The sequence below is a fragment of the Nanorana parkeri genome, unplaced genomic scaffold (genome assembly GCF_000935625.1).
Source record: "Nanorana parkeri isolate BGI_ZX_2015 unplaced genomic scaffold, ASM93562v1 scaffold24, whole genome shotgun sequence".
NCBI classification, from domain to species: Eukaryota; Metazoa; Chordata; class Amphibia; order Anura; family Dicroglossidae; genus Nanorana; species Nanorana parkeri.
The window spans coordinates 918204-941900 of NW_017306292.1; the positions used below are offsets into that span (position 1 = coordinate 918204).

Genomic DNA, 23697 nt, shown 5'->3' on the forward strand with positions numbered 1-23697 from the left:
CCACCATAGAGACTCTATGGTGGGCTCTGCAGGGTCACCCTCAGGTGGGCTGTGTAGGATCTCAAGTGGGCTCTGCAAAGGGTATAACTAGAAATCACAGGGCCCCATACAAAATTTTGCTAAGGGGCCCTGTGATTTCTAGTTACGCCCCTGTCAATGACCCTAGTAATAGAAAAAGTACAATGCTTAGAGGATAGGGAAAAATCCTATTCTCTTCCTCACACCCACAGCTACCATAAAGAGGCTATCACACAAAATGTGTCCCCATTACTAAAACCTGCTAAGTGTTTCACAACTTATAATGAAGTGCCCATTAATCTTGTAAACAAACTATTTCAGATCGAATATGACTCCAGTAGCCACCCATTTAGGTGCAGAGAAAACTTTCATATACAAGTACTGTAAATACAAACACGCCTTATTTTTTGTTGTCAGACTAAATGACAGGAACTCTTTATTCTTAGCAGCGGGAAACACAGACACCAAAAATAACTTTTTATCCTTTCATGTAAATGCAAATAAAATGGGTTCATTTTGAGGACGATTCTGTCTATTATATATCTTTGGCTCTAATTGGTGGTTCTGTTTAGGATGCGAGAAGGAAGATGTTTGAAGTGGAACTCCATAAAGATGTCCATTGCAGTATCAAAAATTTCCCCTTGAGCTGTCATCCTGCGGACTGGGATATGATGTATGTCAGTGGTGTACAGCATTCAGCCCTGCGCACAGCGTGGATCATACTCACAACCTGACAGTGTAATAAGCACGTGCTGCAATTAAAATAGATTTTAGATGCCACAATAAGGTCGGAAGAATGAATCACCATTTTGTTCTTGGGATGCAATTCATCCCTTTTCACTATAGAAAATGAAGCAGGATTAACCGCTAAAACACAGCTATTGCAATATAAATTATCTTCCAATCTAGGCTGCAGAATGAGCCATCCAGACATGTTCAATTCAAGCCTGATGAACACCAGCAATAAGAAGGTTGAACAACCTTCTCTTTCAGGACTGATGAATGATTCATTAGGAAATTCCTTTTTAAAAAGGGTCTAAAAAGGAAGGGAGACAACAAGTATTCAAAAAATCAAGCACTCAATATATCCCAAACAGTTCAAATCCCAATTTTTTACGCCACTTAGCTGCCAGGCAATTTGTTCGCCAAGCCCTGTGTGAGCCCTAACATTCACAGTTAGTGCAGGGTCTACCTATTAAATTCCAAATCAGCACATCTTCTAATCAATGTCTTTTCAACATCCAAGGGACATTTCTGTATACACTTTGAAGTCTTGTGCTGCATGCTGAGAAAAAGATCAAGAGTACAACAGATATCCCAACCTGCAAAACTTTATTTCAGGGAGGTGCCCGTCTCATTTCAGGGAGGTGCCCTTCTGGGCTTTTTTTGTCTTTTTTACAGCGGCCGTCATCATAATATAAAATAAATAATAATAATAATAATAATATATAAATACATACATACACACACACACACACAGTAAAATAAAATCCATATACCAATAATACAATATTATTATATATTTATTTATATAAATACATCAGATTTGTGAATTGATGTTCAAGTATCTGTCAGTGTAAAGGTCACAATTTATTAGACAGCCCAAGACCTTTTTTTTTTAAATGCTGAGGAGTAAAGTCCCTGATACACAGTTGACTAGTTGCTATGGGCAGCAAATGAAATAAATGTTCTCTATAACTAGACAACCAGGACATATCATAGATTCTAGATTATCCACAAAGGGTTAACAGCACATTCTCAACCCTGCAGCAGTGCCTGTACCTGCTCTCAATAGTAGTCTATGTCCGCCCTCTCTGTGCAGCAAGTAGCTTCTTCCTTCTGAGAGCCAAGCCTCGTTCTGAGGCTACTCTAGAGATCACATGACCTTCCTCCAGGAGGCAAGCCTCACTCTGAAACTTTACCCACTGATATCTTACCGGAAAGGTTTACTCAGAGTAAACCTTTCAGGGAGAAAATGCCTCTCTTGCGGACGTCAGGAAGCAGCTATCTAATAGCGGGAGACTCCCTGAACATCAGGGAGACTTGAGATCCCTGGTACAAGGCACAGATTGTGAGCCCAAACATCCTCTGTCAGAGAGGTCTGCTAAGAGTATTCCAGCCCTACCAACATAGGCTCCCCACGCAACACTTTAAGCTGAACTCCAAGGCAATAATATATTGTCTAAATACAAGAACTATGTGTATTCTTGCTTGAATCTTGGTGTGCTTTGTAAATTTCTTCCAGATCTGTGCAGTAATCCTGTGTGAAACTGTGACTGTGTAAAGGAGCTTCCAGTGATAAAGACTGGTCAATGCTGGGTGACTGGTCTTGTATCTGTCCCCCCGTAGTTTTCTGCATTCTGTCTGTATGGGGTAGGGCCTACTGGGCTCTACTCTCTGCACAGGCTCTGTGCAGCACAGTGATGATGTCACCACCACTTTTACAAGATAAAATGAGTTTGTAAAAGCATTTAGTGCACACAAAGTGGAGATATATCTTTTGTGGGTATTGAGGAACATATTTAAATAAACGTTTATGTGCCCAGAGTTCAGCTTTAATGAAGACTAAAGATCTACAACAGAACAAGCATAGTGTTAGAGCTATCTAAAATAATTGCATGGGTCCCTTTGAGGAGCAATTAAGTTATACATCCAGTCAGTCCACATTTTGGCAAGGCTGAGTCAGGATTTGGCAAGGATTTGGCTGTGTTGGTGCAAGAGTTGTGAATGCCAATTTGCTAATAGTGTGGTCGAGTTTTGGGCCTATAGGACATAGGGTTTAATATGCCCAGCTTTCCTAAATTGAAAGGCTAGGAGTGAAGAGAATCTATCAAAATACAACACCTCTATAGTCTTCTGCACACAGGTAAAAGCTGCAATCAGTCCATTTTTGCAAATGTGTTCACATGTAAATTGGAACATTTATACAGCCTTTCAAAGGGAATTTATCAATCCAGTGCAGGACACAGTGGAGCCTCTTCACAAATTTCCTGTGCTTGGTCATGTGACGCCTGATCGCATGACTATCACATGACCAAACCGAGGAGACACAAAGTTAAATATTGCTTTACCCTCCCTATAGATTGCCATTAAAGTTTTGCAATGGAGGATTCAGAAGTATCTACATTCAGTGCATTCTGCATGCAAGTTCATTGCACGGCAGTTGTAGTGCAGCAATCAGCCAAGACCCCCCCCTAATTCAAGGATTCTTATTCCGCTGACCTTTACCTTTTTTGGGTCCAATAAAGCTCTAATACAGTACAACTATTACCACTGATATCAATATACTTGCTAGGCAACTGATGACAACTTGAAAACACATGCTGTTCATAATCATGATTGGCCCCACTATTGTAATGGGCACATAAACTAACAACACTGGACTGGGGAAAGCACCATAAACTATTTTTCTCATGCTATAAAAAAAACTACTTGTGTCATGCTATAAAAAAAGAGGAAATCTACATTTCACAGAATACCCTAACTTTATATGAGGACTCCAGAGTCCAGCTTGATATAAACAATCTTTTGTATTGAAGGTATGCATTATTTGCAATGCATTGTCGAATTGAAGAATGCTGCATATAGGAGGGAACTCCTACAATATTATGCTGTTAACAACAGAACAGCAACTAGACTGTCTTTTATGAGAATGAAGACAAAGATTTATATGCTTTGGTGTCAAAAATACATTTTGATTTCCACACAGGTATTTTTTTATCGCAAGTTAGAAAATGGCACAAATAATCTGTTTGATGTTGGCTACACAGTTTTTTCCTTGTATGAACTTTGATACATTATTTTCATGTTGTTGTGTCACTAATACGTAATTATATACATAAAAAACAGCTTAAATTATATATAAAGCCAAAACCTTTTTCCTTTTGGATAGGGAAAGGTTAAAACCCATACGTTTTTGGGGTTTTTCTTTTTTTTAGGGGGGGGGGTCCATCTCAACACCCCCCCGGCCTCATGTACTCACCCTACACTGGCTCTTCTGCCATTCACCAACCAGAAAAAAACCTGTGCAAACTCAATGTTGGTCTGGTCTCATCTCTACGACCTCTTCCTCTGCCCCATCTGATAGCACTGGGAAATTATCTATGGCCACTCGGTCACATGAGAGGAAGACAACAGAGTCACATACTTCTCAGTACATGGTACTTTACTTGACTCCGCTGCAGATGAATAAATGCTCCTCTTGTATTGCCCCACATAAACAAATCACAGGTTCTCTTTAATATAGTTTTCCAGGAATTAGGAGGATTCACTTTCCTCTTAGCAATAGCATCTATGGATAGGTTAGAACTGTATTCAGGGTTTTTTACACTCACTTCCCCTGCAATGATGACAGAGACAGCAACAAAAGCTTTTTTTGTTTAGTAGAGTGGGAAAAGCATAAGACCCATTCACAACTATGCATTTCAGTAATGCACGTGCATTACCACAATGCACATTACAGACATTGGTGCGTTACAGTACCATTCCTTATCAATGACACGCCAACACACTAAAGCAACGCACCTTCATTGCCACACACCACATGGGATGGGAACACACTACTGTGCTTTGTAGTGCGCAGCATTGAAAGTCTGGTTTTGGGTCAATTCTGGTGCATTGGCAGCCCGTTCAAATGAATGGGCAGCCTAAATGCAATGCACATAAACATGTGTGTGGACCAGATCATTGTGAATTGGCTTTGAGAACCTCTGTGAAGAATATTTGTTGTCTTTGCCTTCCTGTCCCAGTGACCCTTGTTCTGCCCCAAAGTCACAAGCACCAATACTGAAAAAAAGTTTTGTCTGGACTTGGGTTTTCATTTTTGCCACATGATCTGTATATGACTAGCTAAAACAGTGTTTTCTAGGGTGATGAGAGGGTGATGTAGAATCTTCAAATTTCAGTGATGACAGGTGCCGCTCTGAGACTATCGGGTCTATTTATTAACAATTTGCAGAGCCATTCATCCTGCTAATCTCTGTGAATTTTCATTCAGTGCAAATAGAGGCAAAAACTAAAGTTCTTAGTGTATTTTCTTTTTAGGTCAAATGTAATGTAACACTGCATTATAGGCACTAGATGGAGCTGAGGAGCATAGGAAAGAAATTCCTCAGCTCCATCTAGTGGCCATAATGTGGTATTTCATTACATATGACCCGAAAAGAAAATATACTAAGAACATTCTTTTTGGCTCTATTTGCACTGAACGAATGTTCAGAGATTCCCATGGCGAATTACCCTGCAAATTGTTTATAAATAGACTGCGACAACTCCTGTCATTCAATTGAGTCCATGTTGCTGGTGTCTTTTAGGTATTTATTAGGGTAGTATCAGAATTGGTATCTAGCTCTGTGTTATTTGTATGGTACTATTAATTTAGTATACTGGACTGTCTCCAGCAACTCCCACTGACAATGTATGACATGACAACAACATGCCATAAACCCAGAGAGCTGCAAGGTGTGTCCTTGACAGCCTTACCACTGATGTGGTGGTGCTAAGAGCCGAGGGGACAGGAGGAGAGGCAGACATTACTTTCTATAGAAAAAATGCTAATATGGTGTGTCTGCAGAGGTTGCAGGATTTACTGTTCTGCAGAGCAAGGACATGGGAGACTTGCATTTTCTTTTTCAAGTTTTTTTTTCTGGCATGACCCCAGTCTATCTTTACAGTAGTTTGGAAGACAAATGAGTTGTAAAAACAACTCTGCAAAGCACCATTTGCATCAAAACTGGCTACATAGGCCCAATGCAATGTTGGAAAAACAACAACCTGTTCTTTGATAAGTATCCAACTTGGGTGAGATCACTCCACATCCTCAGCATATCAAACTTAAACAGGTCTGAACCTGGGAAAAACTTACATCACAAAGAAGGTGATTGTACTTCTTTTGCTCTGTATAAACTGTCCAAGAATTTAGCCAGGGTAGACAGTTTCTCAGTGTCAGAGTAAGGATTGTGTATGTCACCCAATCAGATACAAACCTGGTGTGGAAAATGACTATAGGAGTCCAAAAATGACTCCTAAAATGGGTTGCCATGGGCCACTGACACCAATGCTTATTTCAGACATTTTGATAAATGAGCCCCACAATTATTATTACTAAGCTACATAAAGCCATGTATGCCATCAGCACTAACTGCAAACACTACTATACATATAGTACAAAAAGACTGTGGGGATACGGGGAGACACAAAAGGCATTCCAGGCATGCCGGGCAATTGACCTGAGCACAAAGGCTTTAGCTATGACCTCTAGAAATGGTGACACTATTTGCAAGGAGCCTATTCACAGCTGATACAGCATCGCTCCAGGGTTCTCAGGCAGGGGGGCATCTGCTGATGCTTTCAAATGAAACATCCAATTCCTTCCGAATCAATCTAGCTGTGCTGGAGGTGTTATGGTAAAATATATTAGTACAGGTATTGAGCTGAGAATAATCTAATAGAAATAAGTAGAAGCAAAGAGGAAAATGAAAAATGTCCCAAATTTCGATTAGCGATAAATCCGTCTAGTAGACAGTGAGTAATAGTGTGTTTTTTTTAATATATTTAATGTTTTGCTAGCCCAGTGTGAACACTCCCTGGAGGAATAATTCCTCTTTGCACTTATTGGATTGTCTGTATTGAGTGCAGCAGGGACGATTGTATATTAACAATTTCAGAAAATGACTTTGAAAAAAAAACCCCACTTAAAAGTTTCACTTCAAACAGAGCGTGTACAGCATTTTACTGAAAGGTGTTACTGGTAATGGCACATTTGCATTTTGAGCCTTTTACTCATACAGGGATAGCTATAATGGGAAATAGTTTCTATTATGCGGCAGGCCCAACAGCAGCAAATGTACAAAGAAATACATATTTATCCGTGTTGATGGGTGCTGGCTGTTATAATACTCATCGTACTGTGTTCTTACAAGCATCAAGTATGGAGCCTCTCTATTTAGCTCTGTTACACATCAACACTTTAGCTCTGTTACACTTCCTTTTGCTTTTTTATTTTTGGAAATGTAGAATATTAAATTGATGAGCTCCTGTTAACGTTGAAAGCTATTTAGATTTTTGGCAGCTCATAAAATATCAGATGACTTATCACTAACGACAGCCCATATATGTGACTACATGACCCGTTTCAATGAGGGATGCACCGATACAATACTAGTATCGGTATCTGTGCTGATACAGAGTATTTGGGCGAGTACTCACCCAAATGATCCCATACTTATCCCGATACCGTAACTTCCGGTTAGAGGGAGATTTCCCCGGTCCAGCAGTGCCGGGAGGGAACAGCCAATCAGCATCAAGCCAGCCAAACGGTATGAAGCTGGCTTCCCGGTCAATCAGGAGGCTGGGCTGCAGGTAATGACCCGCCTCTCGGCTTCCTGATTGGCCAGGAAGCCGGTTACATGCTGATTGGCTGTGAAGCTGGCTTCCTGGCCAATTAGCATGGAGCCGGCAAAACAGCATGGAGTAAACTTCCCGGCCAATGGGTAATAAACAGCCTCCCGGCTTCCTGATTCAGGGGTGTGGAAATTTTTGAAAAAACTACAGTGGGGGTCAAATCTACTTGTCCTTCATGACAATCTACTTGTCCCAATACAAAAATAAATAGTTTTAAAAGTTTAAAACTAGGGATGCATCAATACCAGTTTTTGGGTGTCGAGTACGAGTACCAATATTTTGCTTTCAGTACTCACTGAGTATTGGTGCTTCCGTTGGCATGGAGCAGGCTTCCCGGGCAATCAGGAAGCCGGGCAGCGGGTAATGAGATGCTACTCGGCTTCCTGACTCCATGTTGTTTGGCCGGCTTGATTGTGAATGGCTGGGAAGCCAGTTTCCTGGCCAATCAGCTTTGAGCCAGCTTGCTAGCCAATCAGGAAACTGGGCAGAGAGTAATGACCTGATTGGCCGGGAAGACAGCTTGATGCTGATTGGCAGCCAATCAGTAAGGAGCTGGCTTCCCGGCCAATCAGGAAACTGGGAGGCGGGTCATTAGTCACTGGCCCGCTTCCTGATTGCACGGGAAGCTGGCTCCATTTTCTCTACGGCAATGCCGGTCGGAGGAAAACTTCCCCTGACTGGAAGTTCCAGTATTGGGGAAGGTATCTGAGCATTTGGGCGAGTACAGGTACTAGCCCAAATACTCCGTATCTGTGCATCCCTAATCAGAACTGTATTGGTCTGTGCTAAATAGCACTTCTCATTGGTCAGCGTGGTCACCTGACCACGCTGACCAATGAGTGCTTGCAATTTGCGAGCAAATTTCAAAATGTATAGGGCAGGACTGCGCTGGACAGTACGGGGTAAGGACACCTGTACTGGCGGAGGGTAAGGACTGTTCGCAGAAAGTTAAGTATAGCTGGCGGGTGGGAGAGACCGGGCCAGATTTGATAGAGATTTTTTTATAACTTTTAAAAAAATGTTTTTTCATTTTTTCATTTTATTCCTATCACATATGTTAAAATCCTCTATGTGATAGTTTGGAGGTGACAGGTTCTCTTTATGGAACCTGCCCTCCAACACAGAACTGCTCCGTGGGGGGGCGGACAGGGTCGCCGATTCTTGCTTCATACAAGTGATCTGATTAAATCACTTGTATGAAAACGAGTGGCAACTCCACAATATACATTTAGCTCTGCTTGTCCGGAGCAGGGCTGAATGTATTAAAAAACGACTTGCCCGGAAATCAGATCACTTATATGAAAACGAGCGGCGGCTCCACAATATACATTTAGCTCTGCTTGTCCGGAGCAGGGCTAAATGTATAAAAAAACTACTGCCACGGTGCCGGAAACTGCCTGTCCCGGGCGATAGGAATTCCACACCCCTGCTGGCTCCAAGCTTCCCGGCCAATCAACGTCGAGCTGGCCAAACGGGAAGCCGGGCAGAAGGTAATACCACCTCCCGGCTTCCTGATTGGCTGGAAAGCTGGCTTCAAGTTTCCCGGCCAATCAGCAGGGAGCCGGCTTTCTGGGCAATCAAGAAGCCGGGCGTCGGGTAATGACACGCTGCCCGGCTTCCTGGTTGCCCAGAAAGCCGGCTCCATGCTACCGGAAGTACCGGTACTCAGTTTTGGCGGGATTTACTATTACTGCTACTGAACATCAATAAAGGGTATTTTTTCACTTCCACTGTCACCAATGCTGGGGGTTATTGTACCCCCACTGTCTTTTCAGTGTACCCCCAGGCCTTATTTTGTCTAAAACATAGCAAAGGCGGAAAGATGTGACGCTAGAGGTGTGAAGCCATGCCCCTAGTGTTCAGCGGGCAGCATGCTACACATACTGCATTTTTCTTCTTGATACCTTCAAGGCAACCCTCCTATTTTCAAATGTTGACAACTATGGGGAAGACAGCATTTCGAGCTCTGGCATGTAAAGTGGATGGTTATGTTAAGTTCACTCTCTCTGTATAAAATTGCACACATAATTATTGCTGCTAAGCTGTTGCTGTCTTCGCTCCACCAGCCAATTAAACTCTCACCCCCAGTAAGCATGAGGTTTACATTCATAATTATTAATGAAAATATTTGATGTATGGGGGTAAGGGGTATTAAAAAAAAATGGTCCACCTCAGGTCTCTGTGGACTTTGCTCAATGTGAATGTGTCATGATAGAACTGCCTGGAACAAATGTTGATAGTTTGAACATCAGTGGTTGGATACAGTAATTATGATGTATGTTGGATTGTTTTTCTCAAATCTTACATTATTTAACCTTGGCATTGCGGTTGTTGCTGCTCTTGCTATTGGTGAACGCTTACTAGCGTTTGTTAGTACTGAAGTAATTATTTATTGCTGATTGAGGCTGGGTTCACACCATTTTCCGGACCAGATCTGGAACAGTGCATTGCGTTTTTGCCATGTTTGAAAATGTTTTAACTGTTGTTTTTTTTTTAGCTTAAAATTGTTTTACAGCTGTGTTGCAGTGCGTTCCATGCGTTTGTGATGCATTTCCATGCGCTCCAGTGCATTCCAGCCCAGACAAAATGAGACATGCAGTATTTTTTTTGGTCTGATCTGGTCTGGAACGGACTGCGCTGGTGGGAACAGAGGCCAGAAATAGCATTGGGATACATTGGGATGCATTTTGGGTCCGGAAACAGTCTGGTTTGGTCTGCATGTAATCCGGATTTGGTGTGAATGGGCGCTGAGTGTTGGGAGTACCAGATGTGTTCCAACTAGCATATGTAATGCAGCTGCTGGATCCGGAACAGCACAGCTTTACTAACGGCAGATCATGTTAAACTAAACTGATTTTTTTGACTATGCTACAATTGTTTTGGATCAGGGTGGTGCAAAGCCTGTCTTGATTTCAGTAAAGCATTTGATATAGTCCCACATAATCTTCTAATCAAAAAAGCATTATTTTACTGAAAGAGTAGTTGATGCTTTAAAGAGACTTCCAGCAGAGGTAGTGGGTCAGTCAACAGTAAGCGAATTTAAGCAAGCTTGGGACAAACATAGATCTATATTCAAAGGTTAAAAAAATAAATAAAAAGGCACGGACTCTATGAACCACTTGGTCTTCTTCTGCCATCATTGTTCTAGGTCAGATATGCTAGGTAGACCACAGAGTGAAATATTTAAATTGTGTTTGGAATTCCTCATAAAAAATAGCAATGCACTTTTTTATAAATGAGGGTACTCAGGCACTCCGGTGCCTACAGCTTCGTAGCTGTAGGCCTCATTCACACGCAATGCAAGCAAAATTGTATATTGCGTATATACGCGTCTATGCGCGTATATATGAACGTCTATGCGCCTATATACGAGCGTATATGCGTGCACTATATGCAATCACTCGTAATGGAATTTTTAATGTGATGTACGCATGTACGCGTTTATATACGTGTATATGGGCGTAAACACTCGTATGTGCGCGTAAATACGCTGCCCGGACGCATCTCTGTTCCATTCTGTTTTTGCGCATATATACAGCTCCATACGCGGCTATGTGTATGGAGCTATTTATTTGCATGTGTTGCATATGGTACAATGCGCACGTACGCGCGTATATGCGCATATATACGCGGCAGTGTGAATGAGGCCTTATAGCTGCAGAGTGAGATCTAACAGCTACCGCTAACTGTTAATCTCAGGACATTTGGAGTGAGGTTTGGTGATGTCACTTCTATACTGCTCCATCTTCACCTTGCTGGAGGCACTGACATGAGGAAGCACAGTCCTGCCTCTACCAAGATGGATGCCTCCACACAGAGTTCAGAGCAAGGCATGGTAAATTAGTGATGTGGGGAGAGATTAGCTGCAGAGAGACCAAAGACTGCCTGTCTTTTATAGGCACGCTTCCAGAGTTCAGCTCCAGTATACAGTGGCGTAACAACCGGGGGGGCAGCAGGGGCGCAGGCCCCGGGCGAAAAGTGAAGGGGGGGCCCCGGCCGAAAATACCAGTATATGATTGCATATTAACCCAAGTAATGATGACCATAAATATAAACAGTCTGATCCTGTCTCTGATTCAGGCACCTAATCCCTCACTTGGGCAAATATCAGGCCATTTAGAGATATATTTTCAAATTTGCTGGAAAATCTTTATGTAATTGGGCTAATCCTGCTCTGTTCTCAAATGCATGGCAAATGATTACACCACACTAACACCATCAACTAAGTTGCAAAATCCTGCATCGCAGTAGCCTGCATATTCAAGGACAGCATATACCTGGCCACCTGTGATTCTCAAAGTGACATCGATCAATCCATGGCCACCCACAGAGGCAGTCGTAGACAAAAGTAGCAGAGGTCAGTAAGCAAAATGAATGAGCCAGAGAGATGATTTTGAGAACCAAAGAGGGAAAAATCTATTTAACACAAAATAAAAAGCTCCTAAAAAGTGCAGTAAGGTATTAGTTGGATTGGCTACTGACTCCAAGGATGTCCCCAGCCCATGCACTTCTTCTCAAAGTGGACCTTTACCTCCTTTCACTGAAAAACACATGAGCATTCAGCTCTGCATGCTGATAGGAAATCATGTTACGTTCAATAGTTAAACAAACATATTCTTCTACTTACAATAACTATTTTTCCACCTCCTGGTCCTCTTAGGCATTAGTGATGAAGCCTATGTCTAGGAGATGCATACTGGGAAGTGATCTGCTGGGCAGTGATTTACTGAGAAATCTTATCTGTAAACTACAAAAGATAGTGTGCATGGTCACATGTACTAGTCACATGTGCCAGAGTTTCAGGACGTAAGGAGAAATATATTTAAGCAACATTAAACCTTGGGGGGGGGGTTCTTTTTTATGGTGGCCAGGCTTGCTAAAAAAAAAATGATTTTATCTTGTTTTATTTTCCCGTTCTCAAGGGGTATCCAGGCTGCAAGCCCGCCCCCACCCCCTGTATGGGTGCCTTGATCAGCTAGCCGACTGCTGTGGAGCCAGCCGTATGTGCACAGTCACGGCCGTGCCCGCACCTAGCTGTGTGTGTCCATAGACACACACAGCGTGCAGCCGGCCAAGCCCCCACCCTTGCATAACTTGACTGAAAGTGGAAGCAGCCTATGCCCTCAGTACCCTCCTACGCAACCAGGACGTTCGGGGAGACCCATGTATCTTTCCGGTCGCGGTGGAGGAGACCCATGTATCTTTCCGGTCGCGTGTGGGGGGGACAGGGCTATTAGAAAAGTGCTCGGTGTTTTTTGCATTGATGTAGAGAAAGCATTAAGGCAAAAAGCACCCAACCTTTAATACTACTTTAATCTGTAGTAAAAATGGTGACTGTGAGAAGAATGTAGAGGACAAGAAAAATGAGGTATGCAAAGAATAAAAGCCGGCAATTATCTAGAAGTATCTGTTTGTACAATGTCATTATTAAACATTTCTAAAGGGGCATTTGTTATCATTTTAAAGATATGGGTAAAGTTCCCCTATAATGCACTGAAAGGTTCCATCACCTGCTCCCTGTGGAACCAGTAAAGTTACAGATTGAGCTAAATTTCATAATAAAGACTCTCCATTCATCACAAACAAATGACATCTCTATGACTGAACGTTGGTTCAGCCCACAAAATGTCTGCCTCTTTAGCACAGATAAGCAAGTTCATTTATAAATATTATTAACTAAAAAGAAACAATGTGAATTCTAATCTGCTTGTGATTTAATAGTAATGATTTCCTATTCCTGTGAATGACAAACACAGTCAGTGTGCGTGCTGCATCCATGTGTAAAAAGAAAAAGGGTGCATGCACTGCAAAAGTAAAAACACTATCACTGCAAATTATACAGTATATTTACTACATTTAATGCAGATAAACTGATATGTTGTACGGGTTTTCTATTTTTTAGGGCTAAACTTGTTTTGCATTCTTTGTATGAAAGACATAAAGCAGAGCTGTATAATAACAACTACTGGATATCACAAAGGTAAAGAGAAGGAAAAGAGCATCACCTACCCTCATAATTAACAATCACGATGGCCAGCATACATTCTCTCCCCAGCATCCTGGCACAGTGGAGGCATAGAAACCACCTCCCTAACACAGAGAAAACAATACACTAACATCTATTTTTGGTAACACTGCTCATCACAGAGAGAGAAATAAACAGCAGGAGAGCTGGAAATTTGGAATGCTCCATCTTCGCAGCATGAGCAGTTGTCATGGTAACAAAAAGAGCATCTCTTCTGCAGTAACCGAGCATCAGTCACGTGGTGAAATAGGAAATACAGTGACATGGCCTGCACTATGGCAGTTCTTCATACATTGCTGTCCATTTACAAATCTGCCCACTTTTTAAAAACATGGAATTGGGAAACATTAACGAAAAGATCATTTAGAGATACAATCAATGTATATCAATATAAATGTATTAGGAATGGAATTTTTAGTAGAGATGCACCGAAATGAAAATTTCAAAACCGAAACGAAACCTAAATGGAAAAAAAGTCAGACCGAAACCGAATTCTTTTTTTTTTCCTAGCTTTTTCAAAAAAAATTTACATTTAATGTATTAATTTTTATTAAATATTTGAATTTTTTTACTTTACTTTTATGGGCTTTGGGGAAATATTGGGGGTCTAAACAGACCCCTGATATTTACTTTTTAAAATAGAAAAAGAGATTGAGGACACATAGTGCTCTATCTCTTTTTCTGTATCCCCTGTTATCAATGAACAGGAATCCTCTATACTGAGTGTCCCTGTTCATTCATAACTTGAGGAGATAGTATTTTTACTATAACCACAATCATGAATGAACAGGAGGTGATGTAGATCGCTTTCCATTCATTCATAATTGAGTATATAGTAAACATACTATGTCTCCAATTATTTACAAACACTCAGCGATCACTGATTGCTGAGTGTTTGCACTCGTCTCCTTCCTGACACGCTGTCACAGGAGGCTGAGCGAGCGGAGCTCAGGCCCCTGTGACAGCATTGCAAGCTGTCTCCGCCCACACCACTCTCCCGATGCTGAGCGGTGCGGGTAGGAGAGACGCCGGCCGCTCACAGTGCTCTTCTCCCGCAGCGCTCGGGCTCCTGTGACAGTTTCTCTCCTCCCCGTTGGGACATAGAGCAGCGCCCAGGGGGGTGGAGAGAAAGAACGGATGCACCGCTATTTCGGCCAGAAAATGTTGCTTTTGGCATTTTGCCATTTTCGGCCGATATGTTTCGGCGGCTGATGTATCGGTACATCCCTAATTTTTAGTTGCCCATTTTCCACACATGCATTCCTTCCTGTAACCCAAGGCAATGACATGGACTCAGAAGTTGATTTTGTGCCCAACACATTTAACACATTTAAAAAAATCCCCACACATGAATATTGAATGCAAACTTGTTGAAGTACCGTGCAATATAAAACAAATGATAGGTAACCTGGTAAGAGGGCTGACCTCCTTCTAAAAAGTATAAAGTAAAAAGTACGTGGCACGAGTACACAGAACTGGTAATAGACTGATACCTGCTCTAGTTTGTGCAAATGTCTCTTACCATATACAAATAGGACATTGTACATGCTGTAGTGGATTTACATACCATATCTCCCAGTACCTGGCATTGTCTTCTACTTATGACATATTTCCACTTATCAACCTTCATACAGACCAGCAGCTAACACCAAGCTTGCCCCATACTGCACAGCTTCTCTGGCAAACCTTCTGGCTCACAGTCTACCTTACTTTCTTCAGTTCCTAAGGAGCACCTAAAGCTACACTCTCTGCAGACTCCACCTAGACTGATGCATAATTAGGAGTTCTTCAATGCACCACTTGGCTGGGAAACAACCAAGCTTGACCCCCTTATATTTCTCTCTTCTTTTTCTTACTATATCCTCGTTTTGCCAAAGAGGGTGCCACACTGTGCTACTTACCCCAAACATAAAAATACCGGTTAGCAGTGAATGTGATGAATGTGCAAACCTTGCATACTGGCTAAATTAAGTTCCAGGATATCAGATGACCCAGAATGTCCTGTGATCAACACAGTCCAACAGTAACAGGACAGGTCTGACAGATAAACATATCGCCCATGGCTGACAGTCAAAGTCTATCTAACTGCACAAGTAAAAACATCAAACTCTCACCTCACATATGGGCAATACCATGGTTAATAATCACAACATTGAAAAAATAAGCAATAAAAAATTGTATTTAATGTATTTAAATTGTATTTAAGTGCAAAAAACTAAAGTATGTGATATGATTAAAGCTGCGTTCTTATAAAAGTACAACCTTTGTTGTAAAGATATAACACAATAATAAAACCAACACACTGCCTGGCGACACTAGTAAGGAACACTATTATAACCAAGTATCATACACATTAACCAATAAGTAATATGAATGTATATTAATGTAAATTACCTAAGCCAGTGGACTGCAATGGTTAAGTGTGCATATACATGTGACAATCAAGTGTAAACTGTAAATACTGTTCATCCTGCTTATAGTACAAGGTTGGAGGATTGATCTCAACACCAATGCCCAAACCCAAGGACTCTATCATCCCAAAGAGGATCAGTTAGAGCACACCATACCTGCCCAAGGTGGCTATTCCTTTCTCACTGTTGTAACAAACTGGGTATTTCATTTATGTCATCATCTCTGTGTCCCTGTTCACACCAGGGCATTTGTAGCTCGTATTTGTCAGCAGGGAACAGCTCCGCAGAAGAAATCCTATTGATTTCTATAGTTTCCGTTCACGTCTCAGCATAGAGTAGCACTGAGAAAAAAGCTGGTAGCTTCTTTTTTGGGCAGATTAGCGGGATTAGGAATAGGGAAAAAGGTCACATCGCGCTGATCTCCCCAAAAAGAGGCGCATACTTATAGGCTTGTGCGAAGCTTTTCGGTGCTGACAAAAACGAGCTACAAATGCCGGAGGTGTGAACGGGGACTAGGAGTTGGTCATTGGGTACCTTAGGACCTAAAATCATTGAGACAAAGTATGAAAAAATTGTCAACATGTTGACACGTGACACAATGTGTAGAGCCATGACTCATGGTGATTGTTTGATCTATGAGCATTAACTTGAACAAAGTCATCATATAGTTATTCACTTTTGGGGCGCATAGTAAAAGCCACTGTGTTAATATAATTTCCTAAACTAAAACCACCAAGCCCTACTGTGTCGATCACACCTAGGATGCATTCCTATATGCTTAGGAATCCCCCTTGTACGTTATCTCTTTATAAACTGTACGCTCTAGAACAGGAGATTGCCATTTTTACCATAAGCTGATATTTTCTTTTCACATACACAGTGTATGCTAGTGTGCATGGAAGTAGAATGGCCTCTATTTTGCATGACAACGTACTTCACTATTATTATTTTTTTTGTTTCCTTTTGTGTAATCTATGTTTGCAAATGCCAAAGACTGCGTAATTCTGTATATATATATAAAACGTAGCAATAAACAGACATAGGTCAGTGAAATATAATGGATACACATATCTAACATAAAGCATCTGTCTTCCTCTTAGATAATAAAATACAATATTTGTGACTAGCTCCAGCTACAACCAAGCAATAAAGTTGAGCTATTATTACCATCTTTAAGTGTAACTCTTAAACGTAAATATCACTTTATGTGCACTGACGTGGCTCCTTCACATCTTATAACTTTGCATATGAATGTAACTCTATGAAATGAACTCTTAAACCTTAATAACACTTGTATAGATACTCTTTCAGTTATGCACTTTATGTAATTGGGTCATTAAGAACTGTGTACATGCATGATTGAAGCGGATCTCCACTTAAACAATGGTGAACCTCCCTATTGTCCCCGTAGATGTTGCTGGATGATTGAAAGCTGTACATAATTTAGCACATTTTAGATGTTTTAGCTCATACAGTGATATCTGAAATTACAGTTTAGACTTCCTGTTGCACATATTCCTTAAGGAGTTTTTATGGGTAGATAAACATCAACCATGAGGACAGTGTTAGTTATTACATCTAGTGGTTGTGTAGTTCTTATCTTTTGACAGTATTATCATTTGCCCAGGAGAGCTCTCCCACTTATATATTGGGTTTCTGTTTTCTATGGGTTCTTATATACCTTGGTAAATTCATAATAATTTTGTACAATAAACAGTATTAAGGGGGTAATGGCTTGCTTATATCGTGCTTTACTTTTACTGCACAGATGAAATTTTGAGTACGAGTTCATGATATATCATTGTTTGAGTTGAAGGTTCATCATAGTCTAAAAGCATTTGTTTTTCTTTTGGTATGTATATCTAATACATTACTGCAGACTCCGGATTGGTGAAGGGTTTTGTAGGCCACACTGTTGTTGTTTGAGACAAAGGTCACCTAGCTTGTATCTTGGTGAATGGTCCTTGGTGCTGCACATCTCACATGCCAAAGAGTTTATTTTACTGATTTTATATACAAGCAACAACTAATTTTGTGATAAATATAGCAAAGCTAAAGAATGTCCTTTTTTGAAAGTTTTGTCTGGTGGACAGGGTATGAGATAAAGTATCAAGGATGGTCTATTTACAGACCCCAACTATGTATAGATGACTCTGCTTGCTAGTGCATGACACTGCTTTACTTTCAAAAAACCTATTCATTCTCTGATCAGATCTATATCATTGTTATATTGGAGTTCTACCTTTTTGTAGTATTAAAGCATACCTATGTTAATGATACTGACTCTCAAAGTGTAAGCTGTGTTCTGGCAGTGCAGTGAAAAATTCATAAAATCCATGTTTCAATTTGAGATATGGTACAGAATGTAACCAGGCTTGGAGCTCCCAATCATTGTCCTCACAGATAATCTCTGTCTCCCGGGGTATTCACCCACCCTCTTCCAACTCAATTTATGCTGCTATGTATAAGAAATAAGTAGTTTACAGGAAGCACATGCCATGTCCTCAACTCAATTACAATGATTAGAATCAAAGGACAGTATGACATCCACAAACCCATGAATTGAGGTGAACTCTCACTGAACGGCTCATAAATTAGATTAAACTGATAAGGCAGAGCATTGGCAGAGGCGCCAGAAGATTCACAAAAAAGCAATTCTTTGTTAACTTCATATGACACCGTAATCCCTTAGGGATTTAACAGAAATGAAGTATTATATGCAAATGTGAACTGTGAAATCTGAAAAAAATATCACTATTGCCCAATAATTTAGTATCTCAAATATAATTAATACGTAAATAAATAATATGGCAGCTTTTTATTAATGCATTTTAGGGTTTAAGTGTTAATTAAATTTAGGGTATGGGACCACTCACACCTAGGCTTGTGCACTACCTCACTCGCTGAAACACACATGGAACAGTGTGAATCTATTCCTACATTTCTATTCACACTTTTCCGTTTTCATACAGCAAAATTAATGTCAAGTAATAATCCAATTTTTTCCTGTGGGGCTGGTTCACATCTATGGGTTGCCGTTTAGTGTGAAAGGGAAACAATACAGACCCATCCACATTTACACCTGTATTTTAACACATGCACTGTAACCCACACGGAACAATGTGCTTTCAGCCTTAGGCTGGCTTAAAATCTATGCCTTCCTGTGTTCTTGCATTTTTTATTGCTTTGGGAAGGTGCGTTGTATGTGAGCTAGTAGAATTAAAACAATAGCAAATTTCCACATGTGTTAATGGGCATTAAAGTACATGTGTGTGAAAAAGCATAGATATGAATGGGCTCTAAAGGTTTCAGTTTAGGGCTAAATTAAGCTTTTAGTGTTAAGTGTTGGGAGAACTATGAGCTTATTGTAGGGGTCATGTGTTAGGTCTGCTTTATTGTTATGAATATGTTGGAGGTAACTTTTTGTTCTTTTTACTATTTTTCAGATTCAAAAGCCCCATGCTGAGAATTACTACAGCAAGCCGCTATCAGCATCAACATATCTGACAAGACCCACAAGATGTATGATGTAAGATATTAAATATGTACACAAAAATGGCGTGGGACCACCTAAAGACGAAGGCTGAACAGTTTCTTCTGTTAGCTTTGAAAGGGATTCTCTAGCAAAGTCAAATATCTGTGCGAGAAAAGTCTGACAGAAGCAGCCACACCGCAAGCCCACATGCCCCACATTAGTTCAACATGAGTTAAACTGAACCTGTAAAGTAGGGTATACACGGGTCGATTTGAGCACAAATGTTCATACAAAAAATCCCATGGGAACGTTCGATAATGCCATCAGAGTTGGCAATCGTCTTTCGAAATTTAATTTGATTTTCATTTAACATTTGATTTTGGAATGAATGGAGTGTCCTGAACAAAAACCACATTCACCTTATTCACATTCACAGAATTTTGCTTGATTAAGAAACATTTTCCACAATGCTCCTTCGAATTTTTTCCTCACTGTTGTACGAATTGATCATCGATTTGATCCCACCAACGATTAGAAAGTCAAACGAATGTTCCAAAATTGATTTTGTTCATTCGAAAATCTACCTATGTATACCCTACTTAAGTGGAGTCTCTGGCCTGGTACAGTTATACATTATGTCAATTGGGAAATGGCAGTTTTGATAAGTCGATGTTCTGATTTGTCAAGAATCCCCTTAATGTGGCAGTGAAAAAAGGAAAGAAAAAGACTACAACAAAGGACATGAACAGAATCCACTAATTTGTAAACTGCTAGTTGTAACCAGGGTACACTGCAATCTTATGAAAGTCCATTCAACCTACCCATATGTTATTTTCAATATGACCACAAAGCTCTGCCCTGGTCTGTGATATTCCTGAGTGACGGGGGAGCAATCATGTCCTGTGTAAAGCTGCCCTTGCTATCATCAGACGAAACTTTTCGTCCGATGATTTTCGTACAGCGGCCCCATCCTGCCCCAATTATCACAAGGTTGGATCAGCGGTAATTAGAAGATAGCACCTGAACGAATTGCGGTAATTGGCTGCACATATTTTCATCTGCAGTGTAGATCGTATGAATGTTGATGTACGGAAACGCCACCAACCTTGTGGAAATTGTACGATCGACCAAAGTTTTCTAAGTCGATCGATTGTACAGTATTTGCGGTTGCACACTGCCCAACAACCGCACAAATATCGGATGAAAATGTGATCGCATACGAAAATCGGCCGATATTCGTAAGGTGTATGGGCAACTTAAGGCCTGGTTCACACCTGGGCATTTTACAGCGCGTTCCTACGCCCTGTAAAACGCTCAACATGTGCAAACCAATGATTGCCTATGGGCATGGTTCCCACCTGGGCGTTTTACAGCACGTAGGAACTCGCTGCAAAACGCCCAAAGAAGTACAGGAGCTTCTTTGGGGTGTTTTGCTGCGCGTTTACATTGGTATTCCCGAGTGTGGATCGGGGTTAACAAAGCGGTAACCCCGAGCCACACTCGGGAATACAGCGTACAGGTTTACCTTGTTCGCGATCCCCGATGTGTCCTACGGCGGCTGCCGACTTCCGGGTTCCATCCCTTGCGAGCAGCCGCGTCGCAGGGGGGCTGAGCTGGCGGGAAGTTTAAAAGTGAAACTAAAAAATTATTTCTTTTAAATAGAGAAAATAAAGGAGAAAAAGAAAATCATACCGCGTTTCACTGAACGGAAAAACACGCTAAAAAACGTGAAAAAATGAGCAGAAAAAAATACGCTCAGGTGTGAACCCAGCCTAAGAGTATTCTCCATAAAATTGTCTTGCTTTACTTCTTACTAGAGACTATGCATCCACCTCATTATGTCCCTCCTGATCTTTGGACTCTTTCCAGCTTCATAATGACCTTGGCTGTAAACAAATGTGCTGTTTAATGAGGTATAGATAATGATACAGATACCAATGATTTCTTTACTATCCGAGTCTTCTCCAAGGGCGCACAACGTTTAGTAATGTTCATGGCGATCAATGATGTGCAGTAGAACTCATCAATGGTCATACTTTCATAAATATCACCTTGTTTGATGTAGTCAACTACATTTGAGAAAATTATGTATTTGCATATAACTCAGAATTTAGGCATACTGCAATAAAATCTCATTGTGGCTGCAGAAGAGCAGACGCCCCACCAAAACGTTTCCTAATGTGCTCAAATCTTCTCATTATCTGCAGCATTACTGAACTGCCCAGACCTACTACATTCCTCTTTCTTATCTGCCTCTTTGTAAAATGGGACACGAAAAGGACATTTTTTTCTCTTTTCTCCACAGAAAAGGGATGGCTCCCAGCTCCATCAGAGATTTATAACATGTTTTAAGATCTTTGTGCAATAACATGTGCTTTAGATGGCCAAAAGTGCTCTCAATAACCAAAGGATTGTTAAAGATCAAAATACCGATTTATAATACATAAATATATACATTTTTGTTTTTAATAAATATTCATATCTTGAAACAATACAGTTCATACCGCTATATGATATTTATGCTTATGAAGAGATCATATTGATGATAAAAATCATAATGGTATAATAAGAAATGCTATTAATTCATAAATCACAGTGAATGGACCCTATAGACTTCTAAGCATTGAACATCAGCAGGGAAGTCAATGTTTAGTCTGCCGCCTTACACTTGTTTTCCTCATAATTGATTACTGAGCTTGCTTTTCATATTTACAGACTAATAATAGGAAGTAGAAGAGATAAGAGGGTGTGGACCAGTTTCCTGTAAAGTAAAAATCCTTTTATTTAATTTCCCATGTACATGATTAGATAGTCAAAGTGAACACAGCTTCAACTTATTTAGTAAACTAAATGAACATTTTGCAAAGTGACCAGTCTCCATTCCGTAGTAAAACAAGGCAGTCTCACTTACACTCCTGTTGCAGGATTACAATTTGTTTTATATGGAAAACAATGTCTTAGTTTAGGATAACATAAGGATGATGACACATTTCTATACATTACCACTACTATAGTACATTTAACGTTTGACTAAGGTTTTACACAGGGTCTAAATTCTTTTCTGCCCCTGTTACTGAATCTCTGTGGTAAATTTATAGAGTAGTAGAGACTAATTACTCACCAAAGTCAATGTTTACTAAGCTTAAGCTGGCCATACACTGCTTAGATTTTCAAAAGAACTTTTCTATGAAAAATCTTTTGTTCGAATTTCTATGAGTTGATGGGGTCAAATTGACGATCGATTTCGACTGTAGTGACGAAAAACCTCAAAGGAGCAGGATGAAAATTCTTTCTCAAACCAACAAAATTCTAAACAGGGGTTGTTAAGGGGGTTATTCACAAAGCTAGCCGAAGGATCAGCCGTAGCTCCAATCCGAAAGCATATGCTTCGGCTCGACTTAGCCGAAGCGGGGCTGAACGCCTCGCAAATGAGAGCTGGGCAGAGCCAGCCGTGATCTCACAGCTGGCTCCGCCCAGTTGTAATGACAGATCAGCTTACCCAAATGACCGGGGGACGTTGACATGTCCTTAAACAAGGAGAACTGGGTGGAGCCCGTCGTGACGTCACGGCCGGCTCCGCCCAGTTGTTATTCATTGGCCGGGACCTGCTAGAAGACTCTAGGAAACAGTTGGGCGGTGCTAGCTGCCACTGCTAGCTCCGCCCAATTTTTTTTGTTTTTTTTTTTTTATTTTTTAAATTTTAATACTATTATTTACATTTTTAAACATTTTTTTTCTACTTTTTTTATTGTTTTCCTATTCTGTTCTGCCCGGTACCTCGGAGGTACCGAGCAGAATAGCCGAGCCGAATGCCAATCGGCAGCATTCGGCTATTCACTCCCTGCCGTTTGGCCCTTTTGCGAATAGGGGCAAACGGCAGCGAGTGAGCTGCCAGAGCTTCGGCTCAGCAGATCTAGATGTTGGATCGGCTGAGTCGAAGTCCTTCTGCACTTCGGCACAAACGAAGTGCAGCCCAAGCCAGCAGATGTACGGCTGAAATCAGCTGTACAAGCCTGAAGTGAAGCCTGAAGTGAAGCCTGAATCATTCGGCTCACTTCACTTCGGGTGGGTTATTCACTCGGCTGCCCTCGGCAGCTTTGTGAATAACCCTGCAAGTGTCTAATGGCATTATCGGGTGGTAAAGAAAGATCTTTCCTACGAACGTTCGTTCGGAAATCTACTAGTGTATTGCCAGCTTTAGTAAATAAGGTGAAGCTGTATTTACTTTGAATACCCAATCATGTGCAAGGGAAATTAAAAAAATATATATTTATTTACGTGTAAAAGGATGATTGAAGAGAACATACCTTATTTACGAAGATCAGTGAACATAGAACATCTCTACTGCTTTAATAAACCAACCCAAG

General features: G+C 40.8%; 1 protein-coding gene across 2 annotated transcripts in view; it reads right to left on the minus strand.

Moving 5' to 3' along the window:
• APBB2 (amyloid beta precursor protein binding family B member 2) overlaps positions 1 to 23697 on the minus strand; it is a 274931-nt gene that overhangs the window by 133270 nt on the left and 117964 nt on the right. Inside the window, exon 1 of one of the 2 annotated variants that reach the window (XM_018564827.1) lies at positions 13429 to 13523. The exons of the other annotated variant lie outside the window; for it this stretch is intronic. Coding sequence (XP_018420329.1) covers positions 13429 to 13477 — 49 coding nt within the window. The 5' untranslated portion in view covers positions 13478 to 13523. Of the gene's footprint in view, positions 1 to 13428; positions 13524 to 23697 lie in introns of those variants that run through there. 2 annotated transcript variants of the gene reach the window in all.